Below are 18804 nucleotides of genomic sequence, written 5' to 3' on the forward strand. Positions count from 1 at the left end.
GGCAGTGGTGCACTCGCGCGTGTGCATAGAGGTACCCAGGCAAGGTACTTCTGGTAGCAGGTGAAGCGATCCCCCGACCCCCACCCCTGCATCTGCGGATCCAACCAGCCTGGGGTCCTCTGTGAACCACGGGAGACCCAGAGCAGTGCCTCTCGGGTTGTGGAGGGTACAACCACACGCTGCTCCAACTGGAGGTAAAGGATCTCCGGCGCCTCCCCCCCCCCCCACCCCCCCCCCCCCCCGCGTCCCTCCCAGGAGGACAACTTGAGGCCACTAGAGGGAGTCCCACATTGGCCAGAGTGAGGAACAGGATAGTCCCCAGGACAGGACCCAAGAGTGATGTTGAGGGGGATGCCCCTCCTGGTGTGTCCCCAGCACTTCCCCTGAAGCTGGCTGGAGCTTGGGTTCTGCCATCTGCCTAGTCATGGCTGTCCTTGGAGGGTGGACCAGCACAGGAGAAAGCCCATCGGTCCACCACTGACTGGCGGGGCCAGACTGAAGAAGGTAAGTCCCTGAGCCCAGGCTGGGGACCACCCCTGGGTCAGCCTGGGCCAAGGGTGCTGACCTCCATTCTCCTGCGCTCTGACAGGGAGAGCAGGCAGGGATCTGTGAGGTTGACCTCCACTTAACAAAGCCTGTGCTTTCTCCCCTTGGGGCTCCGTTTCCCCAGAGGTAATCTGAGGATACTGGGCAGTATGGCCTTGGATGAAGGGTCTGCCATGGCTCTCTGCTGGGTGTCTAGGGAAGGAGGAAGATAGTCCCCACCCGAGAGCTCACTAGTGGCCCAGCATCTCGTGGGCCGGATATAAATGACTGCTGGTCACGTACATGCAGGGGGTCTGATGCCCCATCCGCGCTTTGGCCCCCCCAAGCCTTTCTTTCTCACCAGACTGCCCAAGTCATAGGACACTGGTAGCTGGAGGCTAGAGACAATACCAGAGTGGATTCTGATGTGGTCAGGCTGGCGCACAGCAAGGAGGGGTGAGTCTGTGGTCAGAGCAGTGCAGCTACTGTGGGGCTAGGGGTCACTAGGCTGAGAGGGAGGCCCATTATCAAGCAAGCCACAGCCCCTTGGCCCAGCCTCGCTCCCTGCCTCTGCCACTGTGGGACCCTTGCAGGTGTGTGGTGAGAAAACAGCCATTCTGAGGTGCTGTCTAGGCATTTACAGCAAGACAAGCCTGCTCACACTGAGTCCAGACACTTAGCTAAGAACCCAAGCTTAGGGTGTCCACCACAAACGCCTGCCTCGTGTTTCCCTAGGTACCTTTTAAACTGGCCGTTCAGAATTGAGCCTACAAAAAATTAGTGACCCCTGCCCCAGGCACGTTATAAGTAATGGCCGTATGGCACCCTGCAGTCTCTCTTCTGCTCTCTCCTGATCTGGGATAGAGAACTGCCCTCCCCCTGCTCACTGCACCCCTGTTCTAGGATCTGTAAGTAACAAATCTTTTGACTTCCTTTGTGTGAGTGTACTGAAACTGTGCCTTCCCCAAAGCAGCCCTGGGGTTTTCACGTCCCCAGAGTGGGAGCTCAGATGCCAAGTTACCTGCGGACTCCGTGTGGGTGGCTTGTGCACCCTAACGTAGACAGTCATAAACTGCACATGTTTATTTAAGAGAGAGCGCGTGCACAAGTGAGTGAGGAGAGAGAGAGAATCCCACGAGGGGCAGAGAGAAGCGGGGCTCGTGCTCACCCAAGGTGGGGCCCAAACTCACAACCCATGAGATCATGACCTGAGCCAAAGTCAGATGCTTAACCTACTGAGCCACCCAGGCGCCCTAAGCTGCATGTTACTGACACACGACCTCCGGTTTCCAGCCCTTGCTGCCCTGGGAGGGTTTTAGAGGAGGGGGGCATGTTTGGAGAAACACAGTCCTCTTCCTCCTGCAGCCCCCTCCCCTCCCCCTCACAAGTGTCCTACCTTTGGTTCCCACTCCTGCTTCCCCCCTCTTTACCCTCACACATCGAATCCCATTTTGGCCTCTGCTTTCTCAGAGGGCTGTCCCCTGAGCGCATCCTGGCTCTCCTCCTCCATGTCCAAATAAACCCTCAGAAGAGAACTGAAATTCCTTCACGACCGACCAGGAATAGTGCCATAGGATTGACCTTGATGTGGCTCTTCCCAGGGTACCTGGACTCAGACCTTCCACTCAAAGAAATGGGCAGTGACAGCAGGGCTTCAGATGAAGGAAAGCATTTTGAGGTTCCCAAAGCCCAGACTCTGCCCCCGGGACATAAAGCAGGAGCCACAGAGGCATGCATACCCGGGCCGAGTCTAAAAATCATGTGGTCTTTATTGTGATGATGGCAGTTTCCTAGGAGGAGCAAACGTGGGGTGTTGGGAGTGGCAACACAAGCCACTCTAGAACCATCTTTACCCTTCCCCTGTCCTCAGCCAAAACAGGCCGAAGGAGGTCCCAGCCCCAGACTCCAGCCCAGGGAGGGGCTATGGGAGTGGGGTCAGGGTCAAAAGTCACACGGAGCCCAGTGACTGTCAAGGCAATTTGGGCGGAAGGCAGAGAAGGGGCCCCTGCGCAGCCCCAAGTACCCCAACACAGAGCAGAGGGGAATTAGCCTGGGGCCTGGAGTGTGCAATCCTCAGATCCCAGCCTTAGGGTCCCCCTAGAAAGGGGTGAAGGAGGGGTGGGGGTGCTAGTCCTGAGGCTGATCTGAGCACCGAGCCCCAGCCCACAGCGCCAGAGGCCAGGAGAGCCCAGAGGGTTGGTGCACATCAGTGGGGTCTGGGCTGTGCCTGGGGGCGGGGGGGGGGGGGGGGGCAGGACCACCAGTGGGTGTGGGAGCCAATAGGCACCTGAGGGCTGCTGCATGGAGCAGAGTCCCAGAGAGCCCCCTGCTGCTTGTGGGGATTAGGACAGCTCCTGGGAGAGGAGTCCGGAGGCAGCCTTGCTCTGTGCCAGTCGAGGCCAAGTTCCAGAACAGCGGGACCAGCCGCTGAAGGGTGTAGGGTGAGCCACATGAGGGTCAGGAGGTCATCCTCCAAGACAGGAGTCGGCAGGGCTGCTGGCCCAGCCAGGAGCCCAGGGTCACCTTATTTGCAGTACTCCTTCCTGAACTCTGGAAGCCAAGGGGGACAGGTGGGGTAAACACAAGGCAGACATCCAGCAGGACCGCCCAGGGACTCCTGCCCCCCCCCCCGGGGGGGGGGTGTTGGCTAGTGAGCGTGGGTGAGGTGAGGTACCAGCCCCGCCCTCCTAGCCACTCACCTTTGTCCAAGTCAATGTACTTGGCGGGCAGTGGGCTGTGGGCCAGCTCAGCCCTCTCCTTCAGGATGTTGTTTTTGTAATCTGGTGTAGGCAAAGAGCAGGCTGAGCCTCCTCGCCCCGCCCCCCGCGGGGCTGTGCTTCCCCTAGCCCAGGCCTGGAGCCACAGTCGGTCTTGGTTCTGGGGCCCCCCCTCACCTAGTTGGATATCCTCACTCCTGTAAAGAGCCTGGTCTCCTGTGGCCACAGCAAACTCTGCCATGTTCACATCCTTCCTGGAGGTGCGAGGGTGGTGGGTGGTTAGAGCAGGCGGTGGGGTGGAGGGGGGGCGGGGTTCTGGTCCCCAGGAGAGCCTGGAGGGGACACTCACCCCTTTGGCTTCCCTGACTTCTTGTCCGAGTATTCGTAGCCTGGGGAGGGAGAGTGGAGTTGGGTGCCGTCTCGCCCCCTCCCCAGCTCCCTATGCCCTGAGGGGCGTTCCCATCCCCGCCGCACCCCACATCCCGCTTCTGGTCGGGAAAGGCTTGCTGGCTCTGGCCTCACCCCTGCGCCGGAGAGCCCCAGCTCACCTCCGCGGCGGCGCTGGCGGGTGGCCAGGATGACGGCGATGAACAGCAGAATGAAGAGGAGCAGCGTGGCCAGCACGTAGCCCAGCTGCTGGAAGAAGTGGGCCCGGCCCTCGGGGACGATGACGTTGATGACGCTGCGGCCGCGCACCAGCGTGGGATCTGCACGGGGCCGTGCGGGGAAGGCGTCAGGGAGCGCGCGGCATGACCCGCCGAGCGTGCACCGGGTCCGGGTCCCGGGAAGGGACAGCCGGCCGCGGCCAACGAGGGGGCGGGGGGGGGGGGCTCCCCTCGCCAGACACCCAGGGCCCGGGGTTGGGGCGGGGAGGGGCCACGCGGCACCTGGGCCAGGGGCACCGCTGTGGCTGGAACCGTTGCCCGGCGAGTCCCGCGGGGGCGGCTCAGCGACCGGCTCGGTGACCGTCAGGTGGAAGATGCGGCGCTCGTGCAGGCCGCAGTAGTGGTGGTGCAGGTGGCAGGAGTAGGTGCCCTCGTCGGCGGGCTCCAGCGGCTCGATGCGCAGCGAGAAGTCGCCGCGCGCGAAGGCGTCCGCCCCCACCGCCACGCGGTCGCGCAGGAAGGGCGGCGCGTAGGCGCGGCGCTCACCCGAGGCGTACAGGTCCAGCAGGCGGTCGGCGCGGTCGTGCGGCACCCCGGGCGGCTGCCGGTCCCAGTGCACCACCTGCTGCGCCTCCTCCAGGTGCCGGTCGGTCCACACGTGCGCCCGGTTCACGCAGGTCAGCAGCGCGGGCGCGCCGCGCTCCACCACCAGCACCTCCTTCTCGCCGTCCCAGTGCGCGCCGGCCGCCCGGGCTGGGGGTGCAGGTGCGGGTCAGCGCGCGCGGTCGGGGAGGGGGCCGGCGGGGGGCGCGGGCGGGGGCGGGCGCACTCACGGTTGTCCGTGACCTGGAGGCGTATGGCCAGGGTCTCGTACAGGTGGCAGTAATGGTGGTGCAGGTTGCAGGTGTACAGCCCCTCGTCGGCCTCCTCCACCGCTGCGGACCCGAGAGAAAACCCAGCGGTGAGGTGCGCGGCCGGCCCGCGCCCCCGCGGCCCCTGCGGCCCCCGCCGCGCGCCCCAGGCTCCTTACCGCGGATGAGCAGCGAGAAATTGCCGTCGTGGAAGGCGGAGAGCGGCAGCAGGAGGCGGCCGCGGTCGCGCGGCTCGTACACGCGCTGCTCGCCCGCGGAGTACATGTCTACGAGCCGGCGGGCGGGGCCGCCGCCCGGGCCGCCGCTGAGGTCCCAGTGGACCACGCGCTGGCGGTCGTGCAGCCGGTCCTGGGTCCACACCATTCTCGGGCTCTGGCAGCGCAGCACCGCCAGGGCGCCGGCCGCCCAGCTCACGGTGGACTCGGACACCACGGAGCTGGCGGCTGGCGCGGGCCCTGAGGGCACTGGTGGGGAGGAGGAGTCAGGGGGAGGGAAGGACCCGAGGGGATGGTATAGGGTGGGTCTGGCACGAGGGAGGGGGCGGTCACTAACCTGAGGACAGAAGCACAGCAGAGCCTAGAAGAAGAGGAGAGTCACACTGGGGGAGGGGGAGCGCAACCTGAACCTTTACACACACACACACACACACACACACACACCCCCGTCATCCACCCGGCCCAGGGCCGTCACACTTGGATCCCTGCGTCCCTCTATAGTCCCTGCCAGGTGGGTGTTAATGAACACCTGCCTCACAGGTGGGGATAAAGTCAGGAGAGCCAGGCCAAGTGGGCGGAGGGGGGTCTCCTTTAGCCCCGCATGACGGAGGCACCCCTCCCACGGCCCCCCCACCCAGTCCTCACAGCCACCTCCCTGGGCTGCGGCACAGCACTTGCCCCTCTGGGGCTGGACGGTGGGGCCGGCTCTGGAGTGTGTGTGTGTGTGTGTGTGTGTGTGTGTGACCGACCAACAGCCCCCCACAGGAATGGTGGCCACTGTCACCATCACTGCAGCAAGGCCCCCAGAGCACCAAAGCCTGATACCCAAGCTGGTTTGGGGCGGGGGGAGGGGGCTCCTGCACGTTCATATCCCACGTGGTAGGTGCACCTGCCGAGGGCCATGCCACACGAGCCCTTGAGGGTTCTCAGACAGCTGGGAGCCCTGCCCCGCACCCAGTTCTCAGGGTCGGAGCCCCCTCAGCCTTTCCGAAGGGCAGAGGTCCAAAGCACGAGCGGCTGGACCGTCCGCACCCCACCAGCAAGTTCCTGCTCCAGAGATGGGCTGAGCGCCCGGGACCAGGAGGAATGTGCCGGGTCAGCAGGCCAGCCCAGGAGGCGGGCTCAGGGGGCCTGGGAGCCAGGGGGGGTCTGGAACAGACCCTGTGAGCCGCACCACTCCCAGGCCCCCTAGATCCCCAACGTACTCCTTTTCTGGCCACTGGGAGAAGTGCAGACCTGAGGAGCTTCCTGGAAGAGTGGGGTGCAGGAGGGACCCCAGCGAGAGGCGCCCACCGCCTCAGCCTCTGGCTCCCTAATCCGCGTGAGGGAAAGTTCTGGTGGAGATCCAACATAAATCCTCACACCCTCCTGGGTCCTGGGGGGCCCTTATCCTGGCGAGCTACTCCCTCGAGGCCCCCCAGACCAGCCCCTTCCCGGCAGGGTGGGAGTGTCCCACCCCTCTGCACTCAAGCGCAGACCGGAGGCTTTGCCCAGAATGGAAACTCCCGAAGACCCGCCTGTGCTCCCACTCCGGACCCTCACCCACCCCGCACTCACTCTGCAGAAGCAACAGTTCCCAGAGCAGGACTTGAGACCGCAGCTCCATGGCGCCCGCCTGGCCCGCCTGCCTGGCTTTGTCTCACTTCTGCTCCAACTCTCCAGAAAAACAGCCCGGCCCCCTCCCCCTCCTTAGCACCCGCCATGACATCACGGAGCCCTGGGCCGGGTCGACAGTCTGCAGACCGCCCCCTCTGGCTCTAGCTGGCCCCTAGTCTTCCCCGAATCCTGGTCTGGCCTGGTGGGGAGGGGTAGGAGCGTGGTCACTGTGTCCGACGAGGTGAGGGGAATCTGAGCAGCCATCCGGCCTGGGGATGGCTCAGGCCCTGGGAGGATGGGGGGGGCGGTAGCCCGGCCCTTAGAGGGGCAGGAGGGCGGAGGGCATGGCCCTAATGCTGTGGGGGCGGCTGTGACATAAGAGGCCCTTCTGGGGCTGCTGCAGAGCCGGGGTTCTGGGGCGTACTTCACCTCCCTTCCACCTCTGTAGGCGGACCCTGGCCCAGGGGGTTCCCCTACGTGGACAGCCTGGCCGTCCCCTCCGCGCCTGCTGTGTCGTTCCAGGCGTCCTGGGGCTTGGGGACCCCCAAGGAGCCCCAGCTACCAGACCCACAGCTCTTCCCCTTAGCCTCCCGGGGGGAGGGGGCGCTGCACATATTCACCCGTAAACCAAAGAGAACAGCAACACCAGCCCAGGAGCTTCAGGACAGCACAGTGGGCCCCGCTCTTGGTCAGTCATCTCTCCCACCCAGAGGAGCCTGCCAGGGCATGAGGGTGGGGACCCTGAGCATGGAGCGCCCAGCGTTTGAGCAGCCCCTCCCCCCTGGCCTGGACACCCCCGGCCGCCCCCCCCCCCCATCTGCCCACCATCATGGGCAGATCTTGGTGTCCCTGAAACCAAACCCTGGCGAAGATGCTCCCTGGAGCACCTCCTCCTTGCCCAGAGTGGGGGGGGGGGGGGGTGGTGCTGGGAGCCTGCCCCCCGGAAAGCACAAATTTGAAGCTCTGGGAAAAATTACCAAGTCACGTAAACAAATGCAAAATAACAGAGCACACACTGTGTACCAAACCCACTCTTTCTAGTTAAGCAAACCTCAGAAAGGAAAAAAAGGAAGAAAAAATCCAAACAACCGCAAAAACTCCACAGTGCATTTTTTAGACTGCCCATTTGAATAGAATTATGGTCACGGGCATCAGTTCCTGGTGGCTGGCATCTCACCCTTGAACCCTGTCCTGGTCCCCAAGTCCTCAGAGTAGCAAGAAACCCAGCCCAACCAGACTCTTAGGCTCCGGGTCAGCTGGGGCGACTGCCACTGCCACGGAGGGAGTGAGGGCCACGACAAGGGGGACCAGCCACGAGGGTGTGAAGAGGGCCCCCCCCAACCCAGACCTAATGAACCCATTTCCTCAGCAAGACCCAGGCCTTGGGGGGGGGGGTTGGAGCCCCTTTTCCAAACTGGAATCAGAGCTTGTCCTGGCCCCAGCCCCTCCCTGGGCCTTTCATTCTGGAAAAACAAGCCCGCCTGGCTGGCCTTGAGGCCTGGCCTCTCCTCCTGTTTTTTTAACTGGTTTATATTAGCTGGTGACCTCCCTTCTCTGGGCCCCGCCCATGTCTCTCCATCTCTGTCCCCCATTCCCGCCTCTGTCTGCCGGGCTGCCTCTCCCCCACGGAGGGAAGATGTCCAGGCAGTGCTGGAGGGAGACAGAAATGGCCCAGAGCTGGTCCCTCTGTCTGGGAGGGGACAAGGGGGTAGGGGGCAGCTCCAGCCCTGAGCCGGGAGCCTGTGGGCGCCCTCCTGTTCCCAACAGGTTCCCTGGCCTCAGGCCCCGCACACTGAGGTCCAGCGGGGCCCTCGAGGTCTGGACTCAGCCCTCAGCTCGGCCCAAGTGTAGAAGTCTGAGGGGGCCGCCCCTGGGGGGAAGCTGACCCCCCACGCACCCTGGGCAAGAAGGGACAGAGGCAGTGGAGGGCTGCACACCCCTTTCCCTGCCCTCTCTGCTTGAGGCCAGCAAAACCAAAGTGAGCGGCAAAGGGCCGCTGCCCACCCCTCCGCCCCCGCTCTTGGCAGGAAATAGCCACAGATGAGAGCAGAGAGCCAGCAGGCCACGTGCCCCTCCCCCGGCAGAGGCTTGAGGCCTCCTGCTCCTTCACGAGTGCCTGTGGGTTGTTCATTTCCCGGTGTCGCCCGCACTCCGTTTTCCCTCGGGAAGGGAACCGACCAGGACAAAACAAACCCACGGACATCACCTTGGTCCCACCCTGAACTCTGGCCAATCCCCCAGCCAGCCCAGAGGCCCAGACCCACCGCCCCTCTCCTCGGAGGCGTGGCTGGACGAGGCCGGGGTCAGTCACTCAGCCTGACAGACTCAGCTCCTGCCTCTTCCTCCCGAGGACTCAGACATTCCAGGCACCAGGCTCACTGGGAGGAGAAACCACAGGCACTCAGAGACGCCACCAGCCACAACCAGACACAGAGACACGTGCTCACACCCACCAATAATGTCACGCAACAAATATTTGCTGAGCGCCTACTGTGTGCCAGGGCACTGCGAGTTGCTGGAGGGAGGCAGATGGACGGCAGGTCCGCCCACTGACAAATAAGGTTGTTTTCATCTCTGGGAGAAGTGCTGTCTGGAGACGAAAACGGGGCAGGGTCTTCCTCCGTGGGACTGACCGGGATGGCCTCTGATGGAGGGACACCCACAGGTAAATGTCCTTCCAGGCGGGCGGCGCCTGGGGAACCACTTCCCAGGGGAGAGAGCAGCGCCTCGCACAGGGAGGTCCGTGAGGGCTGCAGTCTGGGTCTCGTGGGGGGGCCCGCAGGGTCTAAGTGAGGAGGGTGTGGTCCAGACGGCTCAGGGCTGGGAGGATTGACGTGAACACACAAGGAAAACAGCCCTGCCGGGGCTAGGTGGTGTGCCGAGCTGTGAGGTTCGGTCCCCCCGTGTCCTGTCTCCCTCAGCGTGGGCAGGAGCGGCGACAAGGCTGGAAGAGTCCTTTGCACCCACGTGACAACATGCTGGGATGTCACTGTCTGCTGGTCGCCATCACGGCCGGCCGTCGCGTGAAAGGGCCCTTGGAGGGGACCGCGGGGCTGCCCCCAGGCAACCAGCCGAGAAGAAAATGGACCTCAGGCCTGCAGCGCCCCCGGAATGAGCGCGGGGGAGGACGCCGAGGGCCCAGAAGCCACGTATCCGGGCGGGTGGGCCATGGGAGCCGTGTGACGAGTCTCCCGTGCCACGCCGCTAACCTGTGGCCGTGCGCGGTACAGCACTGGGCGGCCAAGGCAGCGGGCTCCCGGCACAGAGCGGGGGCGGGGCCTACGGCAGCACGAGGCACAAGTTTCACAAGGAAAAGCAACTGGTGTCCAGTCTGGGACTGGCCGCTGGCCGCAGGGATGGTGCGGGCAGACCCCAAGGCTGCTCGGGAGCTGCGTCCACGTGTGAGCGACACAAGCTCTCCCAACGCCACGGCCAGCCTCTGCCGGTTCTGACCAGCTCCGGGGAGGGGCCGCTTGCATGTGTGCTGGTCCCTCCCCCCGAGGCGCAGCGGTTTGCCACACGGTCACGTCTCACGCCACGAGGGAGGCAGTAGACTCGCACAGCCTGGGCGCGTCCCTCAGGAGAGCCGGTGACCCCGAGGAACAGACCGTGAGCTGCCTTCTCGTGAGGACCGCGGGCCGGATGGCCCGCCAAGATGGGGCTGGGCCATCGTCCAGGCATCGAGACACCGTGATCTGAAAATATAGACAAACTATGGAAATACAGAAACCTGGCTTCAGGGACCAGCCAACGCTTTGGTCCCGAGAAAATGTCAAGCGACCAGGACCACAGATTTTACTAGTCACGGTCGGCCCCCCGATCAGCGGTTTCCTGGCGTGGCATCGTTAGTGGGGTGCTGTCCTCGCTTGGCTTCCTCGGTCTGTGGCGGCCCTGCCAACCAGCCGATGATGCGCAGGAGCCTATTTATTCTATGGTTTGTAAGCCTCGGGCTCCTGGGCCACGTCCGTAAACGGCGTCTCCTGTCGTGCTGGGATCGTTTCTGTACTGTCCTCACAGGCCATCAGTTTTGAAGCCAGGAACCAAGAACCGATGATCTGGTTCTAGCGGATTCCGCCTGCGGCGCCTCTGACTGTGGGGGTGACCTCCGCCTGCGAGATCCCCATGTCCCCCCACATCTCCAGCGAGCCGGGAAGGGACGCTCTGTCCTTGGGGACGGCTGGGCGGGCAGGCTGCAGAGCGGCCTCCGGGCCAGCGTCCTGAGAGGCCCCACGGAGCATTGCTCCCGCACGCAGTGCGTGTCCCGGCTCCTCGAGGACACGGTTGCTTCCCGTGCCCAACCGAGGGCAATAAATCTGCCTTTAAATGTGACATGGCCGCCACCATCCCGCCCCCCAGGACAGGCCGTGGGACCACGCACGCGAGCCCCGTGCACATCTCCGCTCTGCACTGGGTGTCGGGCTCTCCCGTGTGTCCGGCTGGGCTGGGTGGGCCGGTGGCGTCGTGCCCACGACGCACGGTCCCTCGGCCATCCTGAAGCCTTGACTTGACCACAGCGATCTTCCTGGAGTGCTCTCAACAGGGACACCGGCGCCCGCCTCCCTCCGCATTGCCCGCCGTGGGCTCCGCAGCCTGGGGGGCTCCCATCACTGCGTGTGCCCAGCACCCCGACCTGCACCCACAGCCGGGGCCGCCGCTCACTCTGCTTCGTCATGGGGACCTGGGACTAAGCTGAATGTGTTCCCAGGCCGTCTGCTTTGAGCTTCGGTGCGGACCAGCCTGACACTGAAAGGAGAGGCCCCAAAGAGGCTGAGTCTGGATGAGAGGGATGCTCTTCCTCATCCAGAGAGGAAGCAACTGGTGCAGAGGGGCCCCGGAGCCCTGATGTGGCCCCCGGGGACAGCGTGGCACGTGTCCCCGGCTGTGGTCATATGACAGCTTGTCCAAGGCGTCTGTTTCCTACGGCATCGCCAGCCAAGAGTCCCTGAAACAGCCTGTCATAAACGGGCCCTCTTGATCTTTCTTGCAGAAAAATCCGTGTCGGATTTGCAGTTGGCAGCAGGGAAATATGAGGAGAGCAGGAAGGATCGCAGCTGACGGGGCGGCCGGCGCATCCGAAGGTCAGAGAGCGGAGCCCGTCTTCAGCTGTAACATACCTTCCAAGGATTTGATCAACAATCACTCTGAGAGCAAGAACCGATGACAAGCCTGGAGGGCACGAGAAACTGCCAGGGGCTTTCTGCTCACCTCACGGGGTCCTGATTGTCACTGACGGGCAAGGGCACCGAAACACGCTTACCGAGCGGGTCCTACCCGTGGGCGTGAACATGCGACGTTGCTCAAACGTAGCAATAATGATGGCATTCCTTTTTTTTTTTTTAATCTATTTATTTATTTATTTTTATTTTTATTTTTTTTAATGTTTTATTTATTTTTGAGAAAGAGAAAGACAGAGCATGAGCAGGGGAGGGGCAGCGAGAGAGAGACACAGAATCCGAAGCAGGCTCCAGGCTCTGAGCTGTCGGTGCAGAGCCTGACGCGGGGCTCGAACCCACGAACCGTGAGATCATGACCTGAGCCCAAGTCGGACACTTAACCAACGGAGCCGCCCAGGCGCCCCATTTTCTCTTTATTATGTACACACTTTCTCAGTTTAACAACATTCCTTTACCTCTGTGTGAGTGCACGTACACAAACATTTATATCGTAGATAACATATTTAAACTGTCAGCTTCGGGTTATCTGCACTCAAGTGCGTATGCAACACAGCACAAATACCACATTGACTTTACCATCCAAAGAACACATAATGCGAAAAGAACAAATGTTTTTATATCGTGATCACTATTTCTGTAGTCTCGATCTTTGGGAATTCCAATATATATCCAGATATTTCTTATAGCCTTTGATGCATAACAAACCACCTTAAAACTACAACATGAGGCTGAGTCGGGGGCCCAGGGGATTTCTTAAGAGCAAGAGAGCCCTGCTGTACGTTACCGTGATGGTGCATAAGTGACACTGTGTGTTTACCGAAACCCAAGGAACCACACAGTTCTCAGTGAACCTCAAGACAGACACATTTTTAAAAACTCGTTTAGGAAGTTGGGAGAATCAGAAAGTGACAGAAACAAGCAAGCAAAGGACATTAGGAGTGAAAGGAGCTCAGTGGAGGGGGTGGGGAGTGGAGGGGGAGGGGAGGAGGTGGGGGAGGGGAGGGGGAGGAGAGCAGAGGGGGAGGGGAGGGGAGGGACTGGGGGTGGGCAGCGCTGGCCTAAGTTAAGGTAAGAGTCTGCACTACCACACGAGAGGAAGTGCACACAGCCCCGCCCTCGAGCCGACAGAGCTGTCCCCTGGGGGTTAGGGTCAGGGTTACCCGTTCCGATGTGTACAATGAGGGAAGCGGGTGGTGGCGGCCGGTGGCGGCCGGGTCCGTCACTACTTGGGGGTTAAGGAAGGGGAGGAGGCTACAGTGAGCCGCGTGGCGGTGGATTACTGCCGGGAGACGCCCGTATCGGCTCATGTCCCGAGCGGTGTGCACACAGGTGCATGTGTGAAGCACAGAGCTGTGTCTACACGTGGGTCAGTACACATACTCGCATTTTCTAGCTCTGCATTCGGGAGGCAGCAAGCCCACCCCTTAGATCCTGGTCCCTAAGACCATTTTCCAACAAAGGAATCGGGGTTCCTTGAAGAAGGGGCTTATTTTAGGACTGGGGGAGGAAATACACGAGACAAGCCTGGAGAACCCGCGGTGCCAAAAAGCAAGCAAGTGCTACCGGACAACCAAGAATGATGGGTGCGTCAAAGGGCACGGGAGCCAAAGCTGGGACCGGTGCAGCAAGAAAGTCAGTCAAGCTTGTTGCATCGTCATCCAAATAGAAAGACAACATCCCCGCGTCCATGCCGATTTTTTAATTTATTTATTTATTTTTTTTAACGTTTATTGATTTTTTTTTTTCAACGTTTATTTATTTTTGGGACAGAGAGAGACAGAGCATGAATGGGCGAGGGGCAGAGAGAGAGGGAGACACAGAATCAGAAACAGGCTCCAGGCTCTGAGCCATCAGCCCAGAGCCCGACGCGGGGCTCGAACTCACGGACCGCGAGATTGTGACCTGGCTGAAGTCGGACGCTTAACCGACTGCGCCACCCAGGCGCCCCTAAATTTTTTTTTTTAACGTTTATTTATTTTTGAGACAGAGAGAGACAGAGCATGAACGGGGGAGGGGCGGAGAGAGAGGGAGACACAGAATCCAAAGCGGGCTCCAGGCTCCGAGCTGTCAGCCCAGAGCCCGACGCGGGGCCTGAACTCACGGACCGTGAGATCATGACCCGAGCCGAAGTCGGCCGCTTAACCGACCGAGCCACCCAGGCGCCCCCATGCTGGTTAAATAAAGGCAGGCGAGTCCCAGATCATTTATGCGGCCAAAGCAGAAAGTAGCTTGCAGGGGCCCAGCCCTCACCACACGGCGTGGTGCGGGAGGGATCTGGCCTGTGTCCGTGATCTTCTGCTCACGATTCTGCGGGTCAGGAACTCCGGCAGGACAGCTTGTCTGCCCCACGTGGCGCTGGGTGGGATGGTGCGACCGGGGCTGGAGGGTCCAGACGGCTTCATTCTGGCACCTGGGGCCTCAGAGGGGGCATCGGCTGGATCTTCTCTCCACGGGGCCCCGTCTCTCTCTACGTGGCCCTCTGTCCATGGGGCCCCTTCTCTCCGCTCACCTGGTTCTCAGCAACCTAGCCCAGGCCTCCTTCCACTGACGGAAGCTGCCGGGTCCCCAAGGCCCAAGCTCGGCAGCTTCCACGCTGGGGCCAGAGCAGGTCACGCGGAGGGAGGCAGACGCCACTTCCAGTAGAACGAGCAGCAGAGTCACGATGCCCAGCATCATGTGTGCAGGGAAGGGGACACTGTTGTGACATCGTCAAAGATAATATACCACGGGACGCGAGAGATACGTGGCATAATGAAGTGCAAATAATTCAGAGCACTGGCGTTTACAAGACATGTTTAATGATAGAGAGCACTTATTTTCATAGGATATAAACATACATATGTACGTTTACATGACCTTAAATCAATAACAAGTTTTATTTATTTTGAGAAAGAGAGAGAGAGAGAGCAGGGGAGGGGCAAAGAGAGAGACACACACAGAATCCGAAGCAGGTTCCAGGCTCCAAGCTGTCAGCACAGAGCCCAACTCAGGGCTCGAACTCTCAGACCTTGAGATCATGACCCGAGCCGAAGTTGGCCACTTAAACCAACTGAGCCACCCAGGCACCCCCCGGACATACTTATAATGAAAATTATTTGGGGGGGCCTGGGTGGCTCAGTCGGCTAAGCATCCGACTCCTGATTTCAGCTCAGGTCATGACCTCGCGGGTTTGTGAGTTTGAGCCCTGCATCAGGCTCTGCGCTGATAACGGGGAGCCTGCTTGGGATTCTCTGTCCCCGCTCTCTCTGCCCCTCCTTCACTCTCTCTCTCTCAAAAAAAAAAAAAAAAAAAAAAAATCTAAAAGCCACCAATTTGAAGTTATGACAAAAAATACCAAAAGAATCATCTAAGGGGCTACAGTGGCCTCCGGGCAGATGGTGTGGTAGTTTCCATAAGCACCGTTGAACTATTGAACTACTCAGGCACATACGAGCATAACCTCCGTAAAAATATTTTAAAATTAAATTTTAGAGTCAGGCAGACTGGCAGCCGGGTCATGGATGCTTCTTCACCACCTGTAGGCAAGTTGACCCCTGTACCTGGGTCCTCGGAAAACAGGCGCATCACGGGTCTGCTGTGAAAGGAAGTCACTCCCGTCAAGAACCAGCACAACACCTGTGGTGCAGGGAATCCACTCACGTGCCAATTCTTACCACTCGTTTTTATGTATTTTTACCTTTCTTAATGTTTTGTTAGAGAGAGAGAGAGAAGGAGGGAGGGAGCACAATCGGGGGAGGGGCAGAGAGCGAAGGAGAAAGAATTCAAAGCAGACTCCACACTGTCAGCACAAAGCCATTCGTGGGGCCCAAACCCACGAACCGTGAGATCGTGACTTGAGCCAAAGTCAGACACTCAACCGACTAAGTCACCCAGGCGCCCCCTACTAATTTTTAAAAAAACATGATCCCTACTGTATGATCTATCTCCCACGCACCCTCAGAAGGACGTGGTCCGGGAGAAGGGAGGAAACCTGGAAAGAGGGGAACGTGGCGTCCCCGAAGGGGTCCCAGACGGAGGCGCCAGGGGGTGGCTCCATGTGAACAATTCCTTGAGGGCTTTGGGCCAAACTGAGACTTTAGGTAAATAGAAAAACACGCAAAAACAAAACCGGACAAGAAATAGCGGCACGAGAAAGGACACGTGATCTTGCCGAGTCGAGGGGCCGCGGGAGTGCTGGGAGGCTGGGTCGCAGCCGCACCAGGAGGCGCAGGAATGCAGGGCCGTGGGTGCCCTTCCGTGATGGCCTCAGGGCGGGTGAGGCAGTGGGCGCCGCTTTGTCCTCAGCTTGGTACAACAGCTTCACCTGCAGCTACAATCTTACTGGGCTGTGGGTGTTGGGGTGGCCGTGACACAGGGCGGAGCAGCCAGCGGGACAGAGTTAATTCTTCAAGGGAGGAGAGGGGCCGGACGTCAAGCGAAATGTTGGCTCCGAGCTTCTGTAGGGCTGGGTCTTTTAAGGGGTTTTAAGGGTGTGAGAAGGTTGCCTGGCTGCGCCCTTGGGGTGTGTGTGGAGGGGGCCGACTCCGGTCCAGAGGACAGCAAGAGATGGCAGTTTTCTCCAGGGGCTGTGTCCTGGGCGGTGTCCTTCTCCAGGGGCTCTGTCCTGGGCGGTGTCCTTCTCCGGGGGCTGTGTCCTGGGCGGTGTCCTTCTCCAGGGTCTATGTCCTGGGCTGTGTCCTTCTCCAGGGTCTATGTCCTGTGCTATGTCTTCCAGGGGCTGTCCTGGGCGGTGTCCTTCTCCGGGGGCTGTGTCCTGGGCGGTGTCCTTCTCCAGGGGCTGTGTCCTGGGTGGTGTCCTTCTCCAGGGTCTATGTCCTGTGCTATGTCTTCCAGGGGCTCTGTCCTGGGCTGTGTCCAAGATGTGGGCTGTGGCCCAGCAGGAGAAAAATATGTTTTGCAGGGGCGCCTGGGTGGCTCAGTTGGTTGATCATCTGACTCTTGATTTCGACTCAGGTCATGATCCCAGGGTCGTGGGGACTGAGCCCCACACTGGGCTCCATGCCAAGCGTGGAGCCTGCTTAAGATTCTCTCCCCCGCCCCCCCGCCTCTGCCCCTCTCACCAGCTCTCTCTCTCAAATAAAATTAAAACAAAAATGTTTTGCAGTTGGGGTCTGTTTTCTGAGAACGCAGAGCATCGCGACCTGGAGAAACCCAGTTAGGGCCAAGTGCAGACAACCGTCAGTTTTGTTTGTAAGCTTGACTGGGGAGGGGGCTTTGAATAGACCCCTTTCAGCTGAAAAGCTAAAGAATAAAATTCAACTGTAAATACAAAATAATAAAACCAACAAGACCGGTCAACGTGAATGGGCTCCTCTTGGAGGAGGGGAGGGGCCCAGAGCCCGTCCGACCCGGGCCCCCTGGTCTGGGCGCAGAGGACCCAGTGATTACCTGACCCCCCTCAGCTGGCACAGGTGGTGGACAGGAGGCCCCCGTCCATGAGACGGTCTTGCTGGCCTCGGGGACCCCCTTCCACCCGCAGCAGACCTTGGGCTGCTGGGCTCTGCTTGTCCTGCACCGCACGTCATCTGCGGCAGGGTGAGGCCAGCCTGGGGGGCAAGGATGTGGGGCGCGGAGTGCCGGGTCCCAGGGCACTCACCCGTGTCCAGCTGTAGCTGACCCCTGTGTTCCCGAATCTGCCGGGCCGACGCACCCTCCACAAGATGCAGGCATTATGAATGCCACCTGGTGACCCCGCTCGACCCCGGTCTTGGCCACGTTCTAGAGGTTGCACCCAGCCTGAGGCCTCCCCTCCCCTCAGCCTCGGCCTCAGGGAGCCCTGACAGCCCTGTGGCTGCCCCCCACGCTCCCAGAGCCACTCCCCTGCCCGTGGCTCATCTGGGAGTCGTGTTCAGGGCTTCCTTCCCCTGCACATCCGGGAGTGGTCCTCAACACACGCAGGCATAGAGGCCCCCCTCACCCTCCGAGAAACCCAAGCCTCAGGATGCTGCTCGGACTCCACCCCCGGAAGTGGCCAAGTCCCAGCCTCCCTGGACTCTAGGCCCGGCTCTAGCATTTAGCCCTTGCGTGACCCAATGCCCTGGGGCAGTTTCCTCATTCAAATGGCCCTGTGAGGCTGAGGCCAGCAGTGGACAGAATTTGATGGGGGCACGGGCTGGCCTCTGGGCGCCAAGCCGGGTGGTGGGAGTTGTCACCCTCTGGCCCCCACCTGAGGCCAACTCCACACCCAGGTCTGGACTCCTTGGCCCCATCCCAGGGGCCATAGCTCCAGAACCCTTTACGAGCTTTTCCCAAAACTCGGCCCCCCAGAGGAATGTTCCCTCCCACCCCTGTCCACCTGGGTTCCAGAGACCTTCCTAGCAAGCTCAGCTGACCAGAGCCAGGCCAGGGAACAGGCCTCGCTCTCAGCCTGTCACCCTCACCAGTCTGCATACTCCTCGTGGACAGCGGGGAGTACAGCCATTCCCAGCTCAGGGCCCCTGCACATACGCACACTGTCTCCTGTGCATCTGCCGTGAACGGGCCACAACCAGCGCTCCCGGGACCCAGCATCCAGCCTCAGCATCCTCCCCCGGGGCCTGAGCCTGCCTCAGGCTCCTTCCTTGGCCCACCGTGTAGGCAGGAACACCCAGGCAAGAAGACACCGGCCGTGCCCCAGACATGGAGCAGCAGAGGGACAAGGCACAAGGGATGAGTTCAGAGATGCCTCCACATTGGGCCCAAGAGGCAGGGCCCCGGCGAGGGCCTAAGAACACCGCCAGTAGCTCTGGCCCTGGCTGGGGCCGCCTCTGGCCAGAACCCAAGCCCTAGGCAGTGCTGGGAGAGGCTGGAGTGAGGGACGGGGCGGGTATTCTGCCACGCCCATCTCCCTCTGCCCTTCTGCAGGGTGGAGGTGCCCGGGGCCAGCAGGGAGGAGTTGCACATCCCGCGGGCTGGGGGCAGGGTGGAGGCCCCACGGGGAAGAGGGAAGGGGCAGAGTCTCTTATAGTCTGGGAGGAACTGCAAAGATAAAAATAAAATCACCAAAATTGCCTCCTGAGGCCGCGGTCGGGCCCAAAGAGGTCCGAGCCACGGGCAGGAGGGGTTGTGCACATGTGCAGCCCAGGCGGTGGCAGGGAGAGAAGGGAGCAGGGGCTGGGGGC

The 18804-nt window shown here is 61.0% G+C and overlaps 1 protein-coding gene and 1 long non-coding RNA gene across 2 annotated transcripts; one reads left to right on the forward strand and one right to left on the reverse strand.

Moving 5' to 3' along the window:
• Positions 1 to 2271: 2271 nt before the first annotated feature.
• MXRA8 (matrix remodeling associated 8) lies at positions 2272 to 6624 on the reverse strand. The gene is made up of 10 exons (XM_086715349.1): positions 6492 to 6624; positions 5272 to 5295; positions 4878 to 5183; positions 4681 to 4782; positions 4130 to 4600; positions 3791 to 3949; positions 3592 to 3631; positions 3420 to 3496; positions 3225 to 3305; positions 2272 to 3075 (listed from the first exon to the last, which is right to left on the reverse strand). Exons 1-10 carry the CDS (start codon positions 6538 to 6540, stop codon positions 3050 to 3052), a joined length of 1335 nt encoding a protein of 444 aa, XP_086571475.1. The 5' UTR covers positions 6541 to 6624; the 3' UTR covers positions 2272 to 3049.
• Positions 6625 to 6668: 44 nt separating this feature from the next.
• Positions 6669 to 12389, forward strand: LOC147577696 (uncharacterized). Its single transcript, XR_015254362.1, has 2 exons — positions 6669 to 9195; positions 11518 to 12389. It is a non-coding gene; the product is annotated as an uncharacterized LOC147577696 (long non-coding RNA).
• The last annotated feature ends 6415 nt before the right edge of the window (positions 12390 to 18804 follow it).

The sequence above is a fragment of the Puma concolor genome, chromosome C1 (assembly GCF_028749965.1).
Source record: "Puma concolor isolate L17-30 chromosome C1, mPumCon1.1.hap2, whole genome shotgun sequence".
NCBI lineage: Eukaryota > Metazoa > Chordata > Mammalia > Carnivora > Felidae > Puma > Puma concolor.

What these genes read in the sequence shown, in the direction of transcription:
- MXRA8 (XM_086715349.1), bottom strand. Translation starts at nt 6,540, where the DNA reads ATGGAGCTGCGGTCTCAAGTCCTGCTCTGGGAACTGTTGCTTCTGCAG. An exon ending in CAGCGGTGCCCCTGGCCCAG is followed by an intron (nt 3,950 to 4,129) that starts GTGCCGCGTGGC and finishes GGCCCCGTGCAG; the next exon opens with ATCCCACGCTGGTGCGCGGC. An exon ending in CCGCCAGCGCCGCCGCGGAG is followed by an intron (nt 3,632 to 3,790) that starts GTGAGCTGGGGC and finishes CTCCCTCCCCAG; the next exon opens with GCTACGAATACTCGGACAAG.